The sequence below is a fragment of the Podarcis liolepis genome, assembly GCF_965112155.1.
Source record: "Podarcis liolepis genome assembly, chromosome: 16".
Taxonomy (NCBI): domain Eukaryota; kingdom Metazoa; phylum Chordata; class Lepidosauria; order Squamata; family Lacertidae; genus Podarcis; species Podarcis liolepis.
In genome coordinates, this window is record NC_139567.1 from 7631411 (window position 1) to 7656003 (window position 24593).

Genomic DNA, 24593 nt, shown 5'->3' on the forward strand with positions numbered 1-24593 from the left:
TAGGAACCTGGGGAAGCACAACTACATAGGAATATGTGTGTGTGCATGAGTGTGTCAGCCTAGGCCCTGCCCATCACCACCCACATTGAGTGGTGTGTCGCCCTGCAATAGCCCACCCATTGCTGGATGTGACTCTCAGGATCAAAAAGGTTGCCACCCCCTACTGTAGAGTGTAAAAGGATCTGTAATCTTGTATTTAGTCCACCACCTGAATAAATTCAGTAGAGTTAAAGAGGAAACACCAGTCTTTATATTACCTGCAGGAGCTGGGCTTCCTTGCTATAAAGGTGGTTGAAAAGGGCATGGTACACAACCTGCGCCCGGTTATACTGGCAGAGGTCAGCTGCTGGCTGCAAGGAAAGGAAATGATTGTTATCATCTGACCAGCATTATGCAAAAGGAATTCTGTGCAAGGGACAAGGTTCACCCTTACTGTTAACAGGGGCGGTGGCATGACCCAAGCTTTGATGGGACCTTTACAAATCCCACCCAACAGGACAGCAAATGACAAAATAACAGTTAATGGCACTGCAGTTTGGACAATGAGATGCTTGAAATAAGCAACAGTAAATAAAACCATGCTGTACTTGGAAACTTCTTGGGTTGTCCAGAAGATGCACTCAGGTCCTCCAGGTGAGAACAGAATGATGGACTAGATGAGCCTTTGGCGTGATCCACTAGGTGTCTTCTTATGTCTGAATGGTGTCTGCTCTTATTAAAAACCTAATACAGCAGCATCACCCAAATCCACCTTTCCTTCCCTCACAACTCCAACTACAAAGGTAGTGAGGATGCAACTGGACACTAGGCCAAGTAACAGTCTTTGATCCAAGGGTACCTATGTTAACAGCAATGATCTAACGGCAACCAATTCTCATGAATGCTGTTTCAGTTGTGGGCAAAATAGTTAGTAAAATGGAGGTGGGTGGGTGTGAGGATTCAGCCCCTGCTAACACTCTCTCCTATGGCTCTGAGGATGATTCCTTACTCTGAAGTCAGACAAAGTCATAAAGCCATCCCCAACTTTTGGCTGGAGACCAGAGGACTCAGATGACCCAGTTCATGGTCCCCCAAATGCCTATGAACGTCTGTCCTTACCACATTCCGAATGATATGGTGTAGGCACTGCACTCCCAAGATTTTATTTTCCTCTCGGTAGTCGTCCGACAGCAGCAGCGAGGGCGGCAGGACTTTCTCCAAGTGAGGGCCAAGCCAGGGCCTTGTGACGTGTTGGAGCGTGCAGGAGAAGACATGTTTTGTTGCTGGGCTGCGCTGCCACGTATCTCTGGAGCAGAGGAAAAGGGAATCATTGCACATCTTGGGAGGTGAAATGGAGCCTAGGATCAAATTATAGATGGACTGCTGGTGGTGTGTTAACAACATAAACTTATACCAGATCTGTCTTTCTGCCCCGCTAGCCCAGGGATTATCTACTCTTAACTAGACCTCTCAGGCCAAGAGGGAGCTTTCCCTGTCACCTGTGACACAGCCCTTTTAACAAGGAGCCTGGGATTCAATACGGCATTTCTGCATGCAGTGCCTGTGCTCTCTCACTGAGGTATGGTGCCTCCAATTCACAGATGTGTGCCAATTTCAGTCACATAGCACTAATTCAAAAGGTGGTGAAGGTAACAGGGACTTGGGGGTGGCGGCCAAGGCTTTGGAAGATGCTTGTTTCAAGCCAGAGTTCTGTTGGGCACATTTAAATATTTCTTTCATAACTGGAGGCAGTTCAGAAATGCCCCCCTCCCAATATGTCAGCCACAGTGGGGCAGGCAATTTACCCACCTTATTCAAGCCAAGAGTGAGAAACTAGAGTGGGAAGCCTGCAATACCAGCCGCCACAAAGTGACTTTAGTGGTAACAGGCTTGGTTTTCAGAGAAGCAGCCCCTTATTATGGTGAATGGAATGAGAAAAAGCCTTGCAAGCAGACGGTCCCAGGTTCAATTTTTGGCATCTCCTCTTAAAAGGTTTAGGCACAAGCAAGTGATGGTATACGCTTGCTTCCTAGGTTCCTTGCAAGAGCAGCACCAGACTCTTCACTTGCAGCAAGCGATGATCAAGGCTAGAGAACTAGCTGCAAGGAAACATAGCTGCCTTATACCATTGGTCCTTCTGCTCAATATTGTCTATGCTGATGTTAGCAACACTGACTGACAGCAACTCTCCAGAATTTCAGGCAGGGTTCTCTCCCAGCCCTACCTGGAGAAGTCAGGGATTGAACTTGGGATCTTGTGCATGCAAAGCAGCTGCTCTACCCTATGGCCCTTCCACAGAATTCCCATATTCAAGTCCCCAGTGGGATGAAATAACTGAAGAACATTCCACAGTTCTCACAAGCCACAGCCGTCCTTCTCCCAAAAACACCACACCCACAATACCTCACAGAAGTTACATTCAATTTCGGACTTCCAAACAATCCTGAAAGCCTTGTAACATTGTCACTGATGGGTGGTCCATATGAATCGTTTTGTCCCTATAAAAGGCCCCACAAATATAATTAGCCTCTGACAACCATCACTGGGCTTTCAGTTCACTTACTTGGTCAACTCTGGTTTCAAGCACTGCATCACCACCGCCAACCACCCTGTTTCGTCTTCCCGTGCGCCTCTCAGGAACTCAGGTACTGACCGGCAGTCTGAAGCCCGAAGGAGACCATCCAGCAGCTCTTGAGCCATGCGCCGAGTTTTTGGTGTGGTCCACAACCTCTCTGCAACATGTGTCACGGCAAAAAGATACAAGGGCCCAGCCACTTGGCGCAAGATGGGACCAACCACCGCAGTACCAAGCCTCTCGAGGCCTTTAGCCGATTCCACTTTGGCCATGATGCTGATGAAGCCCAGGCTGACGTCTGCTGCTCGGCTGGCTACCGCGGCATAGGAGGGGTCGCCGCTGGGGAGCCCTCCTCCCTCTGGCTCCTGCTGCTGGGGTGGCGCCGCATAGAGGCTCAGCGCGACCACCATGTCACGAAGCAGGGTGGGGGCGGCATTCGGGTGGCAGCTCCCAAAGAGCCACTGGCAGTCCACAGCCTCCAAGATGGCCAGGAGGTCTCTGATCATGCCTGCCTTGGCATCACTGCTGGCTCCCCTGCTTGCAAAAAGCTGCAAGAATTGGGAGAGAACCTGCTCTGATGGGGGGCGCTGGAGGCATCCCTGGCCCTCTGCGATGGTCCACTGTAGGGAATCTAGCAAGGGATGCTGCGCCATTGGCTCTGGGTGGTGGTGATGATGGAGAAGGACCTCAATCTTCTCCCCCCACAAAAAAACTTTTACCCCTCCTCCCAGCAAACTGGTTCCTAGCCTCCCTGCATTTATTGCAACCCTTGCTGAGAATGCAAGCTTTCCCCGGGCGTATTTAGCCTTCTCAGAAGGCCTTTGTAGCCCTTAGTGGCCCCTCTGAGTATTTGAGCTCTAATACTCAGTCTGAGCTGGTCTTAAACCGCGTCCCAGAGCAAAGGATTGGACAGAGGGCTCTCACCATAGAGAGACCGCGGCCTAGAGCGGCCTCACTAGGCCTCCCAGTGAATCGGAACCCGGCCAGCAGCGGATTTCCGTTTCAAACCGGAAGTTCGAGCGGAGACCCTAGAAATAGGAAGCAGAACACGCGGCCCGGAAGCCTCAGAAGCATTTCCGACGCAAAACTGTCAAGGGCCTTTGCCCTCTCACTCTAACGCCCGGTGCCAAGAAGTCATGCTTTCCACTACACTGGAGTCAAGGGAGAGAGAGAGAGAGAGGGTGTCTGCACGGAATATCATGGCTGACGACAAACAAAATGGTGGCTTCCGAGTTGAACCGGAAGCTCCGCCTACGTGCCGCTCTAGCAGTTAATCTCTATGAACATCTCCTCCTCCTCACGTAGCTTCGCCAATTTCTCCTTATTCTAAGCCGACTTTACTCTGTTCAGGCTGCTTTGGCCGCGAAACCGCAGCTCTGCGCGACAAATCGCCGGAAAGCACCGACGCTTTCCCACAGGTCGCAAACCGGTTTCCCGTAAAGCGAAAGGGGGCGGGAACGGATGGTGAATATATTAACATGCCTAATGAGCGTGCCCGGTCCTGGTATTGCTGAGGGAAAAGAAGAAATCCAGGCTACGGAGGGAGAGCGAATTAAGCATCGCCTTTGTTTTTTCGTCAGGAGGAGACGTGTAGGGGCAAGAAATGGAGGGTTAGGAGAGAGGCCACCATAACATCAAAGCCTGCGGTACCTAATGGTGGCGCAGGCTCGCAGGCCCTTTAGCGATCCTTCAGGTTCTGTCATGTGATGAGTGGGTCTTCATGCGCCTGCGTGAGATGTGCCGTCCCGAATTGTTACGACGGGGCACAGTACCCTTCTGATCTGAACCTTTTGTAATAAATTATTATTATTATTTTTGCTTGTTGGTAGCAGTACATTTTCAAACTTAATCTGTTCTGGAATTCTGTTCCAAAACCAAGGTGGGCTTTCCTGTAGAAGGTAATGCAAAACAGACTAATTTGTTCCAGACTTTTGGAAACAGCCCCATTTAACATGAATTTTACTTTCTAATGAGACCATTTATCCATAAAATGGAAGCAGTAATCAATGTGCTGTACTATAAAATAAGACAGTATTGTAGATTATAAAAATTTAAAAATAGATAAATGCTTACTTGCACTGATGATAGTTATTGTTTGGATGGGGGGCTTTTATCCATTTCAGCAGTCGCTCCATCAATCAATCAGTAGCTGAACTGGGCTCCACACAGTAACAAAAACAAATTAACCGAAAAAGCCAGTAAAACAAAAATGCAAAATAAATAGCAAAAACAAAAGCGCCAAATACAGTGGTACCTTGGTTCTCAAACTTAATCCGTTCCAGAAGTCCGTTTGACTTTCGAAATGTTCGGAAACCAAGGCAAGGCTTCTGATTGGTGCAGGCGCCCCAGAAACAATAGCTGACAGCTGCATCAGACGTTCAGCTTCCAAAAAACGTTTGAAAACCGGAACACTTCCGGGTTTTCAGTGTTTGAGAACCTAGGTACCACTGTAGTTCATTTAGAAGGTAGCAATTTTTAGCTTTGTGCTTGCAAAGCCAGCAGAAGAATTAAATTTTGTTTTGTTGCTTGGAAAAGCTGGCTTTTGTTCGTTGTGTACTGTAAATACTGAGTGGTTCTGGTTTTTGTCTAAAGAGAGAAGTTAAAGTTTTGATCTGCTGGGTAAGCGTGGGCGGCTTTCGCACATTGTCAGAAACTTCAGCTGGCACAAAGAGAGCTGCAGCCAGATGGTTACAGCAGCATACAAGCCCATTGTTGCAACAGCTCCACCGGCAATTCTAAGTGCTGGTTATGACTGGGAAAGAATGCACCCCCCCCCCCATGATCTTGCCCAGGTTTTGAGATCTTCTCTAGGTCCGTCCAGTCTTACAGGTTGTTGGTGGGGACATGGAAGAGGGCCTTCTCAGTGACTGCTCCCAGACTTTGGATCTCAGATTGGCTCCCTCCTGGTTTTCCTTCTGCCTCCTTGTTCCAGCAGCCTTTGGGAACTGCCTTTTTTAATGAAAGGGCTAGTGCCATTTTTTTAAAAATTGTAATTATTTGTATGTTTTAAACAGGTTTTATACAGTCATACCTCAGGTTACAGACGCTTCGGGTTGTGCGATTTCGGGTTGCGAATGTGATCCGTGCGGGATACATGTTTGCAACCCTCAGTGTTTGCAACCCACAGTGGCGCGTCTGCGCATGCGTGGGTTGTGATTCAGTGCTTCTGTGCATGTGCAAAGCACGATTTAGCACTTCTGTGCATGCACAACCGCCGAAACCTGGAAGTAACGGTACTTCCAGGTTTCAGCGGGTCCGTAACCCCAAAAAACGCAACCTGAAGTGTCTGTAACCCGAGGTATGACTGTAATATGCTCAAACCGTCATGTTCCGGTGAGCAACCTGGTTGCTGAATTCTGCACTAGCTGAACTGTCTTCAGAGGTAGCCCTAAGTATAATGCAACCTTGAGGTTGTCAGAGCACAGGCCACAGTGGTTACGCCAGTGTTTCCCAACCGGTGTTCCGCGGCACACTAGTGTGCCGCGAGACGTTGCCTGGTGTGCCGTGGGAGGGAGGCGGGCGAGTCGGGCGGCGAGAGGCGGGGCGGCGACGGCGAGGAGAGGCCGCCCAGTGCGGGGCTCTCGCCGTCTGCCTGCCTGGCTGCCTGCGTGGCGCTGACGTCACGGGGCTGTAACGTGCCCCACATAGGCACACGCGGGGCGACGAGCGAGCTCCCTCCCACATCCCATCGCCGCTCGCTTCGGCCGGCCTACTGGGCTGTCGCAGGCGGAAGGCCTGCGCATGCGCGAGGTTTTTGCGCCTTCGGGATTCCCTTCACGCCTTCCTCCTCCCGGGTCCTTGAGAGCGCAGGAAGCGGCAGCGCGAGACCGGCGTTGAGCCTGGTAGGTATTGCGCTTGCCAAGGCAGTCATTTGGGAAATGAAAACTTGCAAAGCAAGCAACCAGTTCAATCTGAAGTACGTGTATGCTTAATATCCTGTATCTGAAACCTGTTCTGCCCCCTCCCCCACACTTGGTGCCATTTTCATCTACACATGCAGCAGAGTAAGTTGACCCAGAATAGTACCAATTCAGATGGCAGATGGGAGAATGACAGTGCTGAATGCTTTCCCATGTAGAACAGTCCCGGCAAATAAAAACCTAGCATATTTGGAAGAGGGATGCTAGCCTAACCATTACCTTCTATGCTGTTACTATTTTTTTTTTTTTTTTTTTTTACATAAGTAAAAAGTGACCTTTCCCCATCTGGCATGGTGGTGTGCCTCGAGATTTTTTTCATGAAACAAGTGTGCCTTTGCCCAAAAAAGGTTGGGAAACACTGGGTTAGGCTATCGCTGTCCAGATAGGGGCATAGCTGTGCCACCAGCAGAAGTTGATAGAAGGCACTCTGGGCCACTGAAGCCAACTGAGTCTCGAGTGACAGCAAAGGATCCAAGCTACGAACCTGCTCCTTCAGAGGAAGTGTAACCCCATCAAGAGCAGGTGATTTCCCACCCATCTGGTCTAGGGGAAGCACCCACCAACAGTGCTTCAGTCTTATCTGGATTGAATTTCAGTTTGTTGGCTCTCATCCAGTCCATTATTGAGGCAAGACACTGGTCCAGCCCTTTCACTGCCTCACCTGCAGATGTAAAGGAGAAATAGAGCCAGGTATCATCAGCATACTGCTGACAATGTACTCCAAACCACTGGATAACGTAGGGGATTGGATTGAGCCCTGCGGAACCCCACATGAAGGTTCCATGGGGCTGAAAAGCATTCCCCAAGCAACACCTCCTGGAATGACCATCCAAGTAAGATTGGAACCACCGCAAAGCAGTGCCAACCACCCCTAGTTTGCACAGTTGCTCCAGTAGGATGCCATGGTCGTTGGTATCGAAAGCCACTGAGAGGTCGAGAAGAATTAACAGGGACATGTTTCCCTTGTGTCTCTCTCGACAGAGGTCATCATATAGGGTGACCAAAGCAGTCTGGCAATCCCAAACTGCCAGCAGCTGGGCAGCCTTTGGCAGGTCTTTTAATGCCTCTCTCAGCAATTGCTATGAAGATAACATGGTGAAGGTGAAGATGTCTCACTTTGTCCTCCTTGGAAAGAAGGCAGGATATCAATGAGATGTATGAATCAGCTAGAAAGGGATCCTGAAAGCTCAAATATGGAGACTGGTGGCCACTAGGGGGAAGCGCTTGGTGGTAGAGCATCTGCTTTGCGAGTAGGTCCCAGATTTAATCCTGGCATCTCCAGGTCTGAAATTCAGGAGAGCTGCTGTCGGTCAGTATAGTGGCAATGCTGAGCAAAGTGGACCAGTGATCTGACTCAGTATAAGGCAGCTTCCTGTTTAGCTGAGGAATGTAAAGGTAAAGGGACCCCTGACCATTAGGTCCAGTCGTGACTGACACTGGGGTTGCGGCGCTCATCTCGCTTTATTGGCTGAGGGAGCCGGCGTACAGCTTCCGGGTCATGTGGCCAGCATGACTAAGTCACTTCTGGCGAACCAGAGCAACGCACAGAAACACCGTTTACCTTCCCGCCGGAGTAGTACCTATTTATCTACTTGCACTTTGACATGCTTTCAAACTGCTAGGTTGGCAGGAGCAGGGACCGAGCAACGGGAGCTCACCCCGTCGCAGGGATTCGAACAGCCAACCTTCTGATCGGCAAGCCCTAGGCTCTGTGGTTTAACCCACAGCACCACCCACGTTGAGGAATGTACCATGAGCTAAAACAGAGGCCAAGCCCCATAAACTGTTGGTGGGGCTGCTTGGTTGGCACTGGTCCACATTCTCTCATTTTTGGAATGCCCCCCATTGGTGAGGTGCCTCCCCCTTATTAACCTACAGCAGGAATTTAAAGAGATTTCTGCTCACCCAGGGATTTGATAGCCGAATGATAACTGCATTTCCAGCAGCCTTGACATTATTAGCTATGAGCTGGTGTGGCAAAACACCCTTCAATGTTTATTACCCCCCCCTTATTTTATTTTTTAATTATATCATTTTGTTGTTTGCCACCCTGGCTTCCTTTGGGAGGTACGGCAGGACAGGAATTTAATATTTATTTATTTTTTTTAATACCTTGAGCCTTTAAGAAAAAAGAACATTTAAATGAGGGATGTTGGGAATCGAACCTGGGACTTTCTGCATGCAAAGCAGATACTCTGCCACTGAGCTACAATTGATCTACCAAGGATATGGAAAGTCAAGGAAGTATTTGGCCAAGTCTTACCAGCTTTTTAATTCAGCACAGCACCCTTCAATCCAGAAGTAATTTTTAAATATATTTTTTAAATTAAATTTTATATTAAGATAATGCTGATAAATTCCAACAAAGAGTTACATGCTTAAACTAGCCCTATATAAGAAAAAAAAATGAGTTGAGGACACTCAAATAACTGGAATTGCTGAATACTTAGCCAGTGCTTCAACTATCTGTTTCACAGCCTCTCCAAAAGTGATGATAAATACAGTGGTTTCGTTTTTGAAATGTATATATATTTTAAAAAATAAACAAAATATCAGCCAACAGGTTTCAGAGAAAGTAGATTTATTTTTCTGTACAAGGGTAAAACAGGAAGAAAAAGTTCAAAGGCCACTTAAGAAAATACATCCCGCCCCTCTTTCAAATCAAAAAGAGGAATCACACCTGTCTTTTGTTATCTCCTCCTTCCCCATGACCTGTGCATAAGGAATGACGAGAGGCAAAGTGTGCCCCCCCACAACCCCCCCCCCACTTCTAATGCAGCTATTTGGAAAAGGCAAAAACACCTTTGTGCTCTGAAAGCCACAGGTCGCATCGACACCATACATTTAAAGCACTCTTGCACCGCTTTGAACAGTCACGGCTCCCCTCAAAGAATCTTACGAGCTCGAGTTAGTTAAGGCTTCTGGGAACTATAGCTGTAACCTATACAACTCTCCATACCCTCAAACTACAGTTCCCAGGATTCCTTTAGGAAAGCCCTGGCTTTTGTAGCAGTGCAGGAGTGCTTCAAAATTGATGGTGTGGACACGGGTTTTGGTGTGGAGTGTCTTCTGCAGCAGCCAGGAGGTTTCCATTTAAGTCTTACTGTAAACATGGACTCTAGGTTTTGCGGAGAAGAACCCTGCGATTGGTCTAGATCAGGCGGTGCCCAAGCTAAAGCTCCCGATTTTAATCGTAAAACGGACCCTTCTGAGGAGGGGCCCAAGTGGGGTTGGGGAATTGGCTTCCTAGAAAGAGTTCATTAGGCCTGCTAAAAGAGCCGAGGGGTGGGTGGGTGCAGGGGGTCATCACCCAGCAATTGGTTCTGACCAGTATTTCCTAGACGAAGGGAAGACTTGGCATCGTAATGTCCTGTTGTAGGAACCAAGTGCAAGAGACTTGTGTTGTCCTTGTAGGATGTCCTCTGCTCCTAAGCCCTTTTGTGTGCCGGAGGACCGAGACAAACGCAGAACCTGGCACAGGTTTGACCAACCTCCCCAAAAAATTTGCCCCCAGACCAGGGACGCACAACAAGGCCAGCTTGTTGGCACTAGGTACAATTCCCCTTTGGCTCCTTCGAGGAGGAGACAGTCCCCAGTGGGAAGTGTTTGTAGCTGGGGGCACGCGTTTTAGTGCGGACCCCTCGCCCAGGCAATCATCTATGTCAGTAGAAGGTCTGCTTTGGGGGAAGCGGGAGGCTGGACGTCACACCAGCTCGTCCAAGAGGATGCTAATGCTCTGGTGAGGCTCCGCAGGGCCTGCGATGGGCTTGTTGCACATGGGGCAGACGCAGCGAACTTCCAGCCATTTCACGAGGCACCTGCAGCCAAAATGGAAGTGGGGGAGGGAGGATGGGGGGGGGGAGAGGTGTATTTTGACAGCATTAAAAGCTGAGCTGCTATAGCTTAGTCAGAAGAGCATGAGACTCTTAATCTCAGGGCCATGGATTGAACCAAAGACTGCTGCATTGCAGAACCCAGCCCTATGATTCTAGGATGATGTTTTAGCTCAAAGGTAGAGGTAAACTTCAAGGGATGTGGGTGGCGCTGTGGTCTAAACCACTGAGCCTCTTGGGCTTGCTGATCAGAAGGTTAGTGGTTCGAATCCCCACGACGGGGTGAGCTCCCATTGCTCGGTCCCTGCTCCTGCCAACCTAGCAGTTTGAAAGCACGTCAAAGTACAAGTAGATAAATAGGTACCACTCCGGTGGGAAGGTAAACGGCGTTTCCGTGCGCTGCTCTGGTTTGCCAGAAGCGGCTCAGTCATGCTGGCCACATGACCTGGAAGCTGTACGCCAACTCCCCCGGCCAGTAAGCAAGATAAGCACCACAACCCCAGAGTCGTCCGCGACTGGACCTAACGGTCAGGGGTCCCTTTACCTAGGGGTAAACTTCACAAATATGGCCCTCTGTCAGGCCCTTGGGAACCTCCCTAAGTCAAGCCGGGCTAGAATGTGACCTTGAGCTCTGATAAGAGCTTCTAACCTTGCTTTGATGGGGTTGCCGGGCAGGCTGGGCGAGTGTGTAGAAACTAGAAGACTGAAGGCAACATTCACATTCAACCCTCTGCCCATTTTTGCCTATGGCCCTGCCGCACCACTGGCACACAGCCCCTATGAGGTCGCTGTGAAGGAATTACAGCACTTGGGCTCAGAAGTGTTCCCCAGCCACGAGGTAAGGTATAGCCTGGCTCACAGAGAATGCTATGGATCTACACATGCATGTGCATGCTCTGAGCACACATGTGGCACTGGAACTGGCATGTGCATGTTGCTTCCAGCATTTCTGGTTGCGCAGGAGCCCGCAAGTGTGCAGACAGAGCCTCCAGTGGCCCAGCTGCTGCAATTCTCCTTTTCCTGCCTCTTCTGCTCCTATCCACAGCCAGACAGGGAGGCAGGGAAATGCAAGCTGCAAAGCGATCCTAGCCCTGGCTTCTCCAAGTCACTTGCTCCCTGTTACCCCACTGCCTTGCCATGGCTCCCGATTTCTCTTCGGAAAACGCCAGGGTTGGCTTGCACAAGCCAGCTGGGATTTTAACCCCTTGCGACAGCAGGTGCTGCGCTTGGCCTGACTCCCAGGGTTCTGGCACCTGCTGCATGGAGAGGATGCCAGGGGGTTAATGAATGGTTTGAACACAAGTTTATGGGCCCAGACAGATAATAATGGAGCCACCATTCATCCAGAACAACCTGGATTAGAATTGGGGACTCTGGGCTCTGTGAGCAACTGCCCTGTGTTGATCGTCTGGGCTGTGATTCAGAGTCTACTCCTGGGCTGGTCTGCAAGACAGGAAGATATCTCTAAAGCAGCAGTGACTAATTTGGTGCCACTCAGATGTTGCTAGACTCCAACTTCCCTCATCCCTCACCATTGACCTTGCTGGCTAAGGGCCGATAAGAGCTGGAGTCCATCAATGTAAGAAGCGCACCTTGTTGGCTACCCCTGCTATAGAGGGTTTCTTCTTTGAGCTGGGACTTCACCTGAGGCTCGGCATTGTTGGGGGGCTGCCCCACCCACCATTTGGAAGCTCACTTTCAGGCTGGTCAAGTGGAGGCGGTCAATTGGCAGGTTACAATTCAACCCCTGTAATAACCCGCCAAACACTATCAGGGACAGGGGAAGGAGCTTGTAATCTCAACATGTTCATGGTGGGTGAGCCCTTAAAAAAACCAAAAACGTTCTCCCCTTTTAATTTCGTTCCAGTTCTGTTTTTAATATAGCTTTTTATGCCCTGCTGCTTTTGCTCCTAGCACTCTTGACGCTGACATTAGTGAGGAAGGGAGGGGGTAACCCTATGAAGCCCCCCTCCTGTGAGGATTGAATCTGCCATCAAGGCAGCTGTTGGAAGGACAAATATTTCAAGCACGTTTGAAGCCCATGGCTCCCCCCACAAAAGACTCACTGCAATTGTAGTTTACCCTTCACAGAGCTACAATTCCCAGCACCCTTAATAAAAACTACAATTGCTGGGATTCTTCAAGGCAATGTGCTTTAAAAGAAATGTATGGGGCCTGTGGGGCAGGAGTTGTCCTGACCCCCTGCCTGGAACATCATCACCATCTCTGTTTCCAGCTCTAATCTAGTTGGGAGGGGGGCTGTTTCCAGACAACAAATGATCTTTATTAAGAGCAAGACAGCCAGAACTGCCACAGACATTGGCTGCAACTGCAACTTGGAAACTTGTGCTTGAGCTTGCTTTCCCCTCCTCCCGTCCATTCCATTTTTCCTTTCATGCTATGTCTTTTCTTTTAGATTGGGAGGTCGAGGGCAAGGGTCCGTCTCAGAAGATATATATATATTAGCCTTTGGGAATAGACGGTGTGATATAAATGCCACAAACAAATGAATAATAATACGTAAATTTCGCAGAAGCACTCCAAGAAGGAAGGATGGGGGGGGGGAGGGGGAGCAGCAGGCAATATGCTGCAAACCAGCCAGTAAAGCTGGCAGCTTTTTTATTTTTAAAAAGGTAATAAGAAAGAAAACAAATAGAAAACTTAAAAGAAGTTTAAGTTTTACCTTCAAATCATTTTACCTCTTCCCTGATCATTTCAACTCTATTCCAGTGGATGCTCGGGTTGCAAATGTGATCCGTGCGGGAGGCATGTTCACAACTCGCAGCTTTTGCAACCCACAGTGCCGCGTCTGCACACGCGAAGGTTGCGATTTGGCGCTTCTGCATATGCGCAAAGTGCGATTTAGCGTTTCTGCGCATGCGCGACCTCCAAAACCCGGAAGTAACCCATTCTGGTACTTCTGGGTTTCGGCGCATCTGTAACCTGAAAAATTGCAACCTGAAGTGCCTGTAACCCGAGGTATGATTGTATTTTGCTTCAGGGGTTCAGCCAAAATCTGCCCCAGAATTCAACTATCTTCCCCTCAGTTGAAACAAACGTAGCCCTCATTTCGATGGGTTCTTTGTTCCTACTCTTGGCTTGGCAGATGTTTTAGCCCACCTTAAGGTGCAGAGCGGATAATAAACAATCCACCCAGCAAACAATAGGTGCAACCCTGGCTCCCTTCTGACCTCCGACAATGGCTCTGAGCCTTGGCATGTCACGGTCCGGTTTGATCCAGGCCTCGGCCTACTCCTGCCAACCTCCCGTCTCGCAAAGATGCCCTCCCTCCCCGCAGCCCAAGAGGTTTTCAGAAACAAAAGCTGGGCTCCCTCCCCTCGCCTCTTTCTGTGGGCAAAGGCGCCCATCTCCTCTCCCCAGCCGCATGCACCAAAGGGCGTTAACTGAACGCCGGGCGTCTTGCCAATCCGAGAGGCACAAAAGCAGCTATTTGGCCCATCCTTGGCAGCTACTCACTTTCTGTGGAAGGCATGTTGGCATGGCAACACTCCCAGCTCATCTTTCACTTTAAAGTCTTCTAGGCAGACGGCACAAGTCTGCTGTGGAGAAAGGGGGGGGGGGGAGAGAGAGAGAGAAGAAGAGGCGTACATTACAAAGCTGTCTCCTGCATGCCCACCCACAGCAGATCTCAGTGCGAAAGACGGGCCTCGTCATGTTTTGCAAAGGCTGGGTGAGAAACAGGAGTTAGAACGGGGCAGAGTTAGAGGAACTGCCCAGTTTTGCTTCTGGCCTAATCATTTGACCCAGTTGCCACGGAAGAGACACAGCTCAAGGGTTGTGAATCTGCCTTGCATGCAAAAGATTCCAGGTTCAATTCCTGGCATCTTCAGGGCCGGGCTGGGGTACTACTGCAATGCGCTCTACGTGGGGCTACCTTTGAAGGTGACTCGGAAACTGCAGTTAATCCAGAATGCGGGAGCTAGACTGGTGACTGGGAGCGGCCACCGAGACCATATAATACCGGTCCTGAAAGATCTTCATTGGCTCCCAGTACGTTTCCGAGCACAATTCAAAGTGCTGGTGCTGACCTTTAAAGCCCTAAATGGCCTCGGCCCAGTATACCTGAAGGAGCGTCTCCACCCCCATCATCCAGCCCAGACACTGAGGTCCAGCGCCAAGGGCCTTCTGGCGGTTCCTTCGCTGCGAGAAGCCAAGTTACAGGGAACCAGGCAGAGGGCCTTCTCGGTAGTGGCGCCTACCCTGTGGAATGCCCTCCCAGCAGATGTCAAGGCAATAAACAACTATTTTACTTTTAAAAGACAACTGAATGTGGCCCTGTTTAGGGAAGCTTTTATTGTCTGACACTGTATTGTTTTTAATATTCGGTTGGAAGCCGCCCAGAGTGGCTGGGGAAACTCAGCCAGTTGGGCGAGGTATAAATAATAAATTATTATTATTATTATTATTATTATTATTATTATTATTATTATTATTATTTGTCCTGGGGTTGTGTTGAGTTGTGTGGATCTGTGACAAATTCCATTTGGGCTGCAGCAGCTGGAGGAAGCTACCCTGGTCCAAGAAAATGTGTGCCCCCCCCCGAACGGCAACAACTCTTCAGGGTCTCTGGCAGAGGTCTTTCATGTCACTTACTACTCACGAGGTGCCCAAGATTCAACCTGGAACCTTCTGCATGCAAAGTAAAAAAAACACACGAGCTCTACTCTCTTAGGGTTCCTTCTTTCCTTCCTGCCAGGGATTTCGCTTCAGTCTCACTGATATTCACGGAATAACAGTTTATCTGTGTAAGTGTTTGGCAAATTTTGATTTGTCTTCTATGGGAAGATGCAAGACAGAAAAAGGAGGTGCTTCTTCACACAGCACATAATGAAAGCCATGGCACTTGCTCCTCCAAAATGGAGTTAAAAAGAGTTTAGACAAATTCATGGAGCCTGGCAATGGCTATGAGCTGTGATGGCTGTGCACAGCTTTTAGTGTTGAAGGTAGTGTGCCTTGAAAAGACAATTAAGGTAAAGCTTAATGAAGGATAAAGCTATCAGTGGCTGCTGGTTATCATAGCTACATACCGTGTCCAATTCTGGGCACCACAGTTTAAGAAGGATGTTGACAAGCTGGAATGTGTACAGAGTAGGGCAAACTAAGAGGATCAAGGGTCTGGAAAGTAAGCCTTATGAGGAACGGTTGAAAGAGCTGGGTATATTTCACCTGGAAAAGAGGAGACTAAGAGGAGATAGGATAGCCATCTTTAAATATCTCAAGGGCTGTCACATGGAAGAGGGAGCAAGCTTTTGGTGGCTAATGTAGATTACCTCTATCTTTATACTTTTTGCACCATTTTCAATTTAGAAAGAGTAAAAATTTCGAGGTCTTAGAACAAAGGAAGGGTGTCAGTATGTGTATATGTACGTAATGATTAGAATGATGATATGGTTTTATTTGTAGATGTGTGTTTTTGTTTGTTTTTTTTCTCTTGTATTTTGTTTTCTTGTTTGTACTGTTTTATTTTTGATTCAATGTTTGTAATTTCTGTTGTAATTTTGCATTGAAAATAAATTAAAAAAAAAAAAACTGGAAGAGGGAGCCAGCTTGTTTTCTCCTGCTCTGGAGGCCAGGACTTGAACCAATGACTTCAAGTTACAAGAAAGGAGATTCCAACTTTCTGACAGTCAGAGCTGTTCGACAGTGGAATGGACTCCCTCAGGAGGTGATGGAGGTTTTAAAGCAGAGTTTGGATGGCCATCTGTCTTGGATGCTTTAGCTGAGATTTCTGCATTGCAGGGGGTTGGACTAGATGACCCTTGGGGTCCCTTCCAACTCTACAATTCTATGATTCTCTCTCCACTGCCGGAGGCAGTATGATTCTGAACAGCGTTTGCTGGGAATCACAAGTGGGGAGAGTGTTGTTGCATTCCGACCCTGATTTTGAGCTTCCCATAGGCCTCTGGTTTGCCACTGTGGCCTCTGGCCTGATCCAGCAGGGCTCTTCTTACATTCCCCTCCCCATGTGCCCCAGAAAGAAACTGCAAGGGAGCCTTGCTTTCTAAATGTTGGTTAAAAGCCAGCCCCTTTCATCCACCAAAGTGGATTCTATACTCACCCCATGTAAGTTTAGCTTTCTGGCATCACCTTTTAAAACCACCTGAGAGGAAGAAAGGAAAGAGAAGGAGGCAGATTAGCATCAGGGCACCAGAAATGAATGATCAGGGCATGTATTTTAATCCTGCTGACTACTGTGCAGACAGACAGTGACTGCTGCTGAACACTGAAAACCTTGGTTTATACAGAAACCACATAAATCACACAGGCAGACTTGCTGGGTGGGGAGATCTGGCCCAGATAATTCGGGCTTTGGCAAACTTCCCCATTGTTTCTCTCTCTGCTCAAACTTTTCCGTCCTTTCTGATCAGCACATAGCTTTGACTCTTCGTGGAAATGTCTGCTGTGCAAGCGCATATCTGCAATACAGCAGCGCCCTGCAAAAGCCACACTGAGGTCTGAGTTGTGTAGGTATTGGTGAGTGAAGGTGTACAGTTCGTGGGTGGAAGGACAACTGCAAACTACTGATTGCCAGGTTATTCTGACGAAAACAGAAAAAGTGATGGAAACTGCCGATGTTCGCTTATTCATCTCACATCCGGAACATAAATCACTCTGTTGGTATTCACGGTTTGCCCCCACCCCAGCCCACAAATGATATGCAATTGGTGATACGTAATTGTCATCAATTGATTTGAATTGTGTTTCCTTTGCACTGAAAGGAATGTTGTGGAAATAGTTACCTCATACATTACACTGAATCCGTCAATCTATGTGAATAAATATGCAAAATCCGTCAAATAGCAGAGAGATGAGTAACTCTGCATTTGGTGGAAACTGAGCCGCAGCAGAACGGAAGCAGCACAGATTGTCATGAAAACAGGACACAATGGAAACAACCAGTGCTTTTTTCCTGGGGCTCCTCAAGAGCACGCAGTACTGGCACCCTTTCCGCCCAAATGTTAAAAGTGTGGCACTTAACAACTTCATTCTTAGTAATGCCAACTTTCTTCCAATTAAAAAAACCACGGGAAACAACTGTCTTCTTACATCCAGAATGTTGATAGGTAGGGGCTGTGGAAAGATTAATATTGCACACCTAATACCAACCACTGTCTCTGCATGCTAGCCAGAGTGGAAGTTGGTAGGGGCGGGCAGGCAAGTTGCTACACCAGCCTGGAGCCGGCACAACAACCAGGCCTCATGCTGTCATGTGTTGGCAATACAGCAGGCTCAGGATTCCTTCCCTGCCTCTGGAACATGGCATTTTGGGTCTTCCTGCTGCTGGTGGATTCCTAACCAGTAGCACTTCCCCATGTTTGGTAGGTGGAAAGTGGTGCTCCACACTACCTGAATGAGGCCAGTGTAATTCTGCAGGCAGAGGCTGGCAGGACAGAGAGACACCTCTGCCTTCTATCCCTGCCCAAAGGGGAGAACGCACTGCTCTGTTCCTTCAGATTGCTCGGTTGGCTGGTTGTCAGGTGCTTGGGAAGCACTGTGCAATGGGGGCACAGAAGCAGGTGCCCAAAAAGCCACTTTTTGCCAAGCTATGCTTTTATGTGCCCCACACCTGGTGTCACTTGTATGGCAGGAGGCTGCAGCTTGCACAAAATGGCCTCGCAGGGAAATGGGAACACTTGGTGGGCCAGATCAGGCCTATGGGACAGAGCTTCCTCACTGCATATAAAATTTCAGCTTTACATGGCTATGCTAGGGATACAAGACTGGCAAAAGATTTCCTGCTTTGTTCTAGATTATGAACATCTCACTTCCTGTTGCACACTAAGGTGCTGGCAAGCCCAGAAAGATGCATCTCCGCTCCTTCCCACACCTGCTCAGGAACTAAACCATTCCCTTGATCATAGTTTGGAAAGCAAAAGGGGAAAAAATATTTAAAACCAGGTCATAGCCCTGTTACCTCTTTGTATCCAAATCTTTCACTCTGTGCCTGGTGTCGAAGTTTACTGCAGAGGGAAAGGGAACATTTTTAAAGTTAACAGAAAAAACCCAAACATGCTAAAAAAATTCTAATAAAGGAGAGACTACCAGCTTCTAAGGCAATCTGCTATGCTAGCAAACAGCTCATACCATCCAGCAGTTCTTCCTTATGCTTACCCTAAATCCAGTGTGGAGAACCGCTGGCCCTCCAGATGTTGCTGAACTACAATTCCCATCATCCTTGGCCATGCTTGTGGGGCTGATGGGAGTTGCGGTTCAGCAGTATCTCAAGGCTTGTCTACTGTGCACCCATTTTTCAATCACTCGGTCCCACAAAGATACACTACTTACGGTCTTAGGTGACCTGTGTGATCCCAGCCAAACTGACAACTTCCCCTGCTCTCACAGAAACCTAATGCAAACATACTCCCAGTTTTGCCCTCTATTTGTAACAATGTCATGCCTTCAGAGCAGCTGAACTGCATCAGAGTTTTTATCAACACATGGAAGAAAAGGCAGGATAGTTGTTAAGGCCAAGAAATCCCTAAACATTGGAACTCAATAGACAGCAAGCCGGCTCCTTCGCTGTACTCTTTTGAGTTCCTGCTTAAAACATTTTTGTTTAGTCAAGCCTGCCCAGGCATATGGAAGCTACATGCGTTAATCTGTTTTTAGTTTATTGTTGATTTTAATCGGCTTTTGAATGTTTTTCAATATGTGGTTTTAACCGCCTTTTATTGATAATGCTTTTCCCCTTGTTGCAAACTGCTTTGAGGGTTTATTACGATCACGTGGCATATATAGGTCGTTAAAAAAAATAATGAACTGTCATGTCAAAGACAAGTGGCGAGGCTTTGTTATGTTAAACTGGCAACATCTCATTTGATTGCAGTAATTTTATATGTGGGGCTGCCTTTAAAGATTATTTTACAAGAACTTATATTTAAAAGTGTATGCATGATGTGTTTCCCAATTAATCCTGGGTGCTTTTGAAGTAGATTTAAATATTTCTGCAATTGATTCATCTAAACCAGGAAGGGGGAGCGTCCTTTAGCCTGCGGGCTTCATTCTCTCCTGGGCAAATTTCTGAGGCATGAATGCCACTGAAGGGCAATGCCAAGAGCAGAGGTGTCTAGAGTAATGGTACATTCCAGCCACACAAACGTCAGAGGTTTCTACACATGTGCGCAAACATGCCCTCCATCCAGGTGAGCAGGCGGCATTAAGGACACATTCCTACCCGACAGAAGCACGCAAGGAGTATGCAAAGAAAGATAAGTAAGGGGTGTGGCCTGGGAACAGGGGCGTGGCCTAATGAGAATCCCGAGGGCCAGATTTGGCCCCTGGGCTTGCGGTTCCTCACCTCTATACTAAGCAATTTAATCAGTGGAACATTGCAACCCCAGCAAGAAACAACAAATAAAATCAATGTGCAATTATTGCCTACATTCTCTATGGACCCCTGAATGATGGCTTATCACCACAGATTGGGAGGCTGGTTTTCCAGAGAGCCGTTCGGCAAAAAGAAAAACAACAACCAATTGGTCCCAGGCAGATAACACTTGCTGGGATTGGGTGCACAGAGTCATTCCTGCTTCCAAAACTTTTTTTCTCTAGGACTGCAAAGCAGAGGAAAGTGAGAATGCAACTGCTCAGCCATATGCTTCAAGATTGGGAGCTCAATGGAAAACACGCTTGAGCGGCCCCTGGGCAGGCAGTTAAAATGCTCAAGGGATGCTGGCGATGAACCTGCCTCCAATCCTGAGGCTCAGAACTTTTGTTCAAGGCTCATTCAGACACCTCGCCAGGACAAGCACCCGTTCACTGCTGTGGAAGTCAAACTGGCTGGCCTAAGCTGCTGGAGGCAGGAAAAAGACAGTGAATAATAGGGCTGGGCTAGGGGCCACCACATGGGAAAGAGCTGTAGCTCAGTGGTAGAGCAACTGCTTTGCATGCAGAAGGTCTCTGGTTCAATCCCCAACACCTCCAGGCAGGAGCCATGCCAATGTCATTCTTGACTTTCAGCCACATCAAGAAGGACCGGAGAGCGCTAAAGAACTCTGTATCTGGAGAGTGGGATTAAGAGTGCTGAAACCTCAACCTAATCCTAAAAAACTGAGGCCAAATATGCCAGAACCAACTTTTTTACTCTCGTCTTGTCGCATCTTCTGGCTGGGATTGCGTCAGTTGAACCTTTTAGTTTAGCAATGTAACACTGGTGATTTGCAAAGTTTGCAGAGTCTGTTGGGCCTATTAATATTAGACAGCCGCTTTAATATTTTTTACAAAGCCTGCTGAAAACATTTTAGTTTAGGCAGGCCTACCCAGGCATGTGATTTTATTACGCATATTAAAAGTAAAGTGACCCCTGACCATTAGGTCCACTCGTGGCCGACTCTGGGGTTGTGACGCTCATCTTGCTTTATTGGCCGAGGGAGCCGGCGTACAGCTTCCGGGTCATGTGGCCAGCATGACTAAGCTGCTTCTGGCGAACCAGAGCAGTGCACAGAAACGCCGTTTACCTTCCCGCTGGAGCGGTACCTATTTATCTACTTGCACTCTGATGTGCTTTCGAACTGCTAGGTTGGCAGGCGCAGGGACCGAGCAACGGGAGCTCACCCCGTCATGGGGATTCGAACCGCCAACCTTCTGATCGGCAAGTCCTAGGCTCTGTGGTTTAACCCACAGCGCCACCCGCGTCCCCATATTACACATATTAGTCCATCTATATTTTGATCACTATATTATGCCTACTTGTTTTTAGTCTGTTGATTTATCGGTAATTTCTAAAGCGTATTTTACTTCCTTGTGGTTTGTTTTTTTTAATTCAGTGCTATATAAATCTTGCAAAAGTAAATAAATGAAACTCATGTAACAAACATGCTCAGCTCTCAAAAAGTCTACAGTAAATATTATTGACAAAATTTCAGTGATGGCTAACTCGATCTAAACCAGAGCATTCAAATTTCCAATGGAGGAGGTTGAGAGATCTCCCTTAAAACTTTCTCTCAAAGTAGATATTGCCGCTTGCCCTGGGAAAAGTCAACGCTGACTACGTCTTTTCTTTAGAGATTTTGATGGAGACAGAAGCTCGAAAGAAAAGCTGAAAGAAATCGGCTCTTTGTCATCCATTTGGCTATTCCTAGACATCCCGGCTGCAGGCAAATGCACAGTTTAAAAATAAGTTTTCTATAAATAGCCGATAGAAGCAAGACATGTCTCTTCTTTCCCCCAGAAACAATGGATCTGTCTACCACCTGAATGAGGCCCTCCCCTCTGCAACTTCCTGCGATTTCCTGTTTCGTGAAGACAAGAGCTGGTCATCTTAGCTTGGCAGAATGTCCTCGGCTGGTTGTTTCTCAAGGGAGTGGTCACACAAATATAAACATCTGGTGCCAATGCAAAGCAGTTATTCCAGTAAGGAAGGGTTAAAACTGGGTGGGGTGGGGTGCGTAGCTTTTTCATTTTAAGGTGGGGAAATGGCTAATGGCTTGTGCATGTGTCATAAGAGAGCTTCACAAAATTATTTGCAGTGGGGAAGAAGTGGTGAAGAGGTCTCTCACTCTCTCTCATTGGGATCAAACGATCTCGGTCCAGTATATCTGAAGGAGCGTCTCCACCCCCATCCTTCTACCAGGACACTGAGGTCCAGCACCGAGGGCCTTCTGGCGGTTCCCTCACCACGATAAGCCAAGTTACATGGAACCAGGCAGAGGGCCTTCTTGGTAGTGGCACCCCTCCCACCCCTGTGGAACGCCCTCCCACCAGATGTCAAAGAGAACAACAACTACCAGACTTTTAGATGACATCTGAAGGCAGCCCTGTTTAGGGAAGCTTTTAATGTTTGCTGCATTACTGTATTTTAATATTGTGTTGGAAGCCGCTCAGAGGCAGTAATTCTTAGAGGAAGGGCTGTAGCTCAGTGAAAGAACATCTGCTTTGAATGTGCAAGATTCCAGGTTCAATCCCTCGTCTGAAGAGGCTCTGGAGAGCCTCTGCCAGTCCCTGTAGACCAGCGGTTCTCAACCTGTGGGTCCTCAGATGTTGTCAAACTACAACTCCCATCACCCCTAGCTAGCAAGGCCAGAGCTCAGGAATGATGGGAGTTGTAGTCCAACAACATCTGGGGACCCACTGAGTCAAGATGGTCTGACTCGGTATAAGGCAGCTTCCTATGTGCCTATGGTCTCACAACAGCAGCGGCTGGGAATCAGGATGCCGAACTACGACAGCTGTTGGCCTGATCCAGCTGGACGCGTGTGCGTAAAGAGAGAAAGGGAGGCAAACCTCTATTTTATCCCAATGTCTTAGGAACCTTGCCCCCATGTGCAATTTCCAAACAGCTTGAATTAAAAGTATCTTGCAAGTCCCACAACTGGCATATTGTTTGCACCCATCTGTGTATTGTTTGCACCCACAACCAATCTGGATATACAATGGGGACTGCAAGCTCAATATGTGGAGCATCCTTTGTTTGCCCAGGAATGACATATATCAGCCTGGGGATTGAACTGCCCTAAGAGGTTATGACCTATGCATGGCTTAGCAAAGAAGTAGCTCTAAATCATACTCAACCCTTCTCTCTCTTTCTTTTTTTGGTATTTGCTCAGGGGACTAGATAAAAGCCTCATTGTCCACAAGGCTAAAGCCAAGAGGCCCAGGGCCTTCGCGGCACAGAGCAAAATTCATTCCTCCGCTAACTAATCTGCACATCCTACGTGGCACGGGGCAAAGTCTCCTCTGGCAAAAGCTGCACCCAGCATCGCATTCTGACTCCCACCCGTCCTTGCACATTCATGACGGGCATGGAAGAAACACTCAGAAGCAGTTTGGCAGAAAGAAACCCAGGCCAACAATTGCTCAGGCCTTGAACGGACAGCGCTTGCACTGAATTAGAGCCCTGAGAGATTCGGGATGGAGAAACCATAGCTCAGGCCTCATTTCCACTAGAGCAGTATTAAAGGTAAAGGGACCCCTGGCCATTAGGTCCAGTTGCGGACGACTCTGGGGTTGCGGCGCTCATCTCACTTTACTGGCTGAGGGAGCCGGTGTACAGCTTCCAGGTCATGTGGCCAGCATGACTAAGCTGCTTCTGGAGAACCAGAGCAGCGTACGGAAATGCCCTCTACCTTCCCGCCGGAGTGGTACCTATTTATCTACTTGCACTTTGACGTGCTTTCGAACTGCTAGGTTGGCAGGAGCTGGGACCAAGCAATGGGAGCTCACCCCGTCGCGGGGATTCAAACCACCGACCTTCTGATCGGCAAGTCCTAGGCTCTGTGGTTTAACCCACAGTGCCACCCGCGTCCCTAGAGCAGTATTACATCACAGTTTAAACAGGCACAGCTTCCCCCGAAGAATCATGGGGACTGCAGTTGGTTAAGAGCACTGACAGTTGTAAGGAGACCCTCCCCTTCCCCTTGGTCAATCTCTCTTCACAGGGAACTCTGCAAATTGTAGCTCCGTGAAGGGGATAGGTGACTCTTAGCAGCTCTCGACTTCCGTAAAAAACTATACTCCCCAGGATTCTTTGGGGGAAGCTATGGCCGTGATAGTGGTATGGTAGTACAGATGGGGCCTGAGTTGCAGAGCAAATGGTTTATATGCAAACCTTCCACATTCTGTGTCCCCTCCACTTAAAAGTATTCAGGTGAAAGGAGAGAGACGTCTGCCAGAGGTCTTAAAAGAGAGCTGCTGCTAATCAGGAAAGACCATACTGGGCTATAGATTGAGGGTGGGGCATCTGGATTCAGCCTAAGGGCCAGGTGGGAGCCTGCCAGGGGTCAGCGGGGTCAGAGGCAAAAGTGGGGAGGGTAATGAATGCAAATCTTACCTTTGCACAGAAGGCAGAGGGCCTTCTCAGTAGTGACGCCCGCACAGTAGAACACCCTTCCATCAGATATGAAAAGAAATAAACAACTATCTGACTTTTAGTAAAGTTTTTAATGTTGGATGTTTTATCGTGTTTTAATATTCTGTTGGGAGACGCCTAGAGTGGCTGGGGAAACCCAGCCAGATGGGTGGGGTATAAGTAATTAAATAATAATAATAATAATAATAATAATAATAATAATAATAATAGGCTCCTTTCTACACACATACACACAACCTCTATTCTCCATCCAGACAAACAACAGGCATTATCAGAGTTCAAGGACATATTCCAGCCAGGCAAAAACATGCAAGGAGGGTGCGAAGCAGGGCCAGTAGGTGGTGTGGCCTGGGAAGACTCTCAAGGAACAAACAGAGAGGGACACATTTGACCCTTGGTCTGATTCAGGTTCCCCGTCCCTGGGCTAGGGACAGCAATTCATAGGACAATTAAGGAGT

General features: G+C 48.2%; 2 protein-coding genes across 4 annotated transcripts in view; both read right to left on the reverse strand.

Annotated features, from left to right (window-relative positions):
- Positions 1-3925, reverse strand: part of TTI2 (TELO2 interacting protein 2) — a 15301-nt gene extending 11376 nt beyond the window's left edge. Inside the window, exons 1-3 of one of the 2 annotated variants that reach the window (XM_083480562.1) lie at positions 2543-3925; positions 1099-1285; positions 258-350 (exon numbers count right to left, since the gene is read on the reverse strand). In XM_083480562.1, coding sequence (XP_083336688.1) covers positions 258-350; positions 1099-1285; positions 2543-3207 — 945 coding nt within the window. In that variant the 5' untranslated portion in view covers positions 3208-3925. The remainder of the gene's footprint in view (positions 1-257; positions 351-1098; positions 1286-2542) is intronic. The other variant, XM_083480561.1, reaches the window with a different exon arrangement.
- A 5113-nt stretch (positions 3926-9038) lies between these two features.
- Positions 9039-24593, reverse strand: part of RNF122 (ring finger protein 122) — a 35088-nt gene continuing 19533 nt past the window's right edge. The window contains exons 3-6 of one of the 2 annotated variants that reach the window (XM_083480815.1): positions 18244-18289; positions 16387-16428; positions 13785-13864; positions 9039-10292 (exon numbers count right to left, since the gene is read on the reverse strand). In XM_083480815.1, coding sequence (XP_083336941.1) covers positions 10178-10292; positions 13785-13864; positions 16387-16428; positions 18244-18289 — 283 coding nt within the window. In that variant the 3' untranslated portion in view covers positions 9039-10177. Of the gene's footprint in view, positions 10293-13784; positions 13868-16386; positions 16429-18243; positions 18290-24593 lie in introns of both variants that reach the window. The other variant, XM_083480814.1, reaches the window with a different exon arrangement.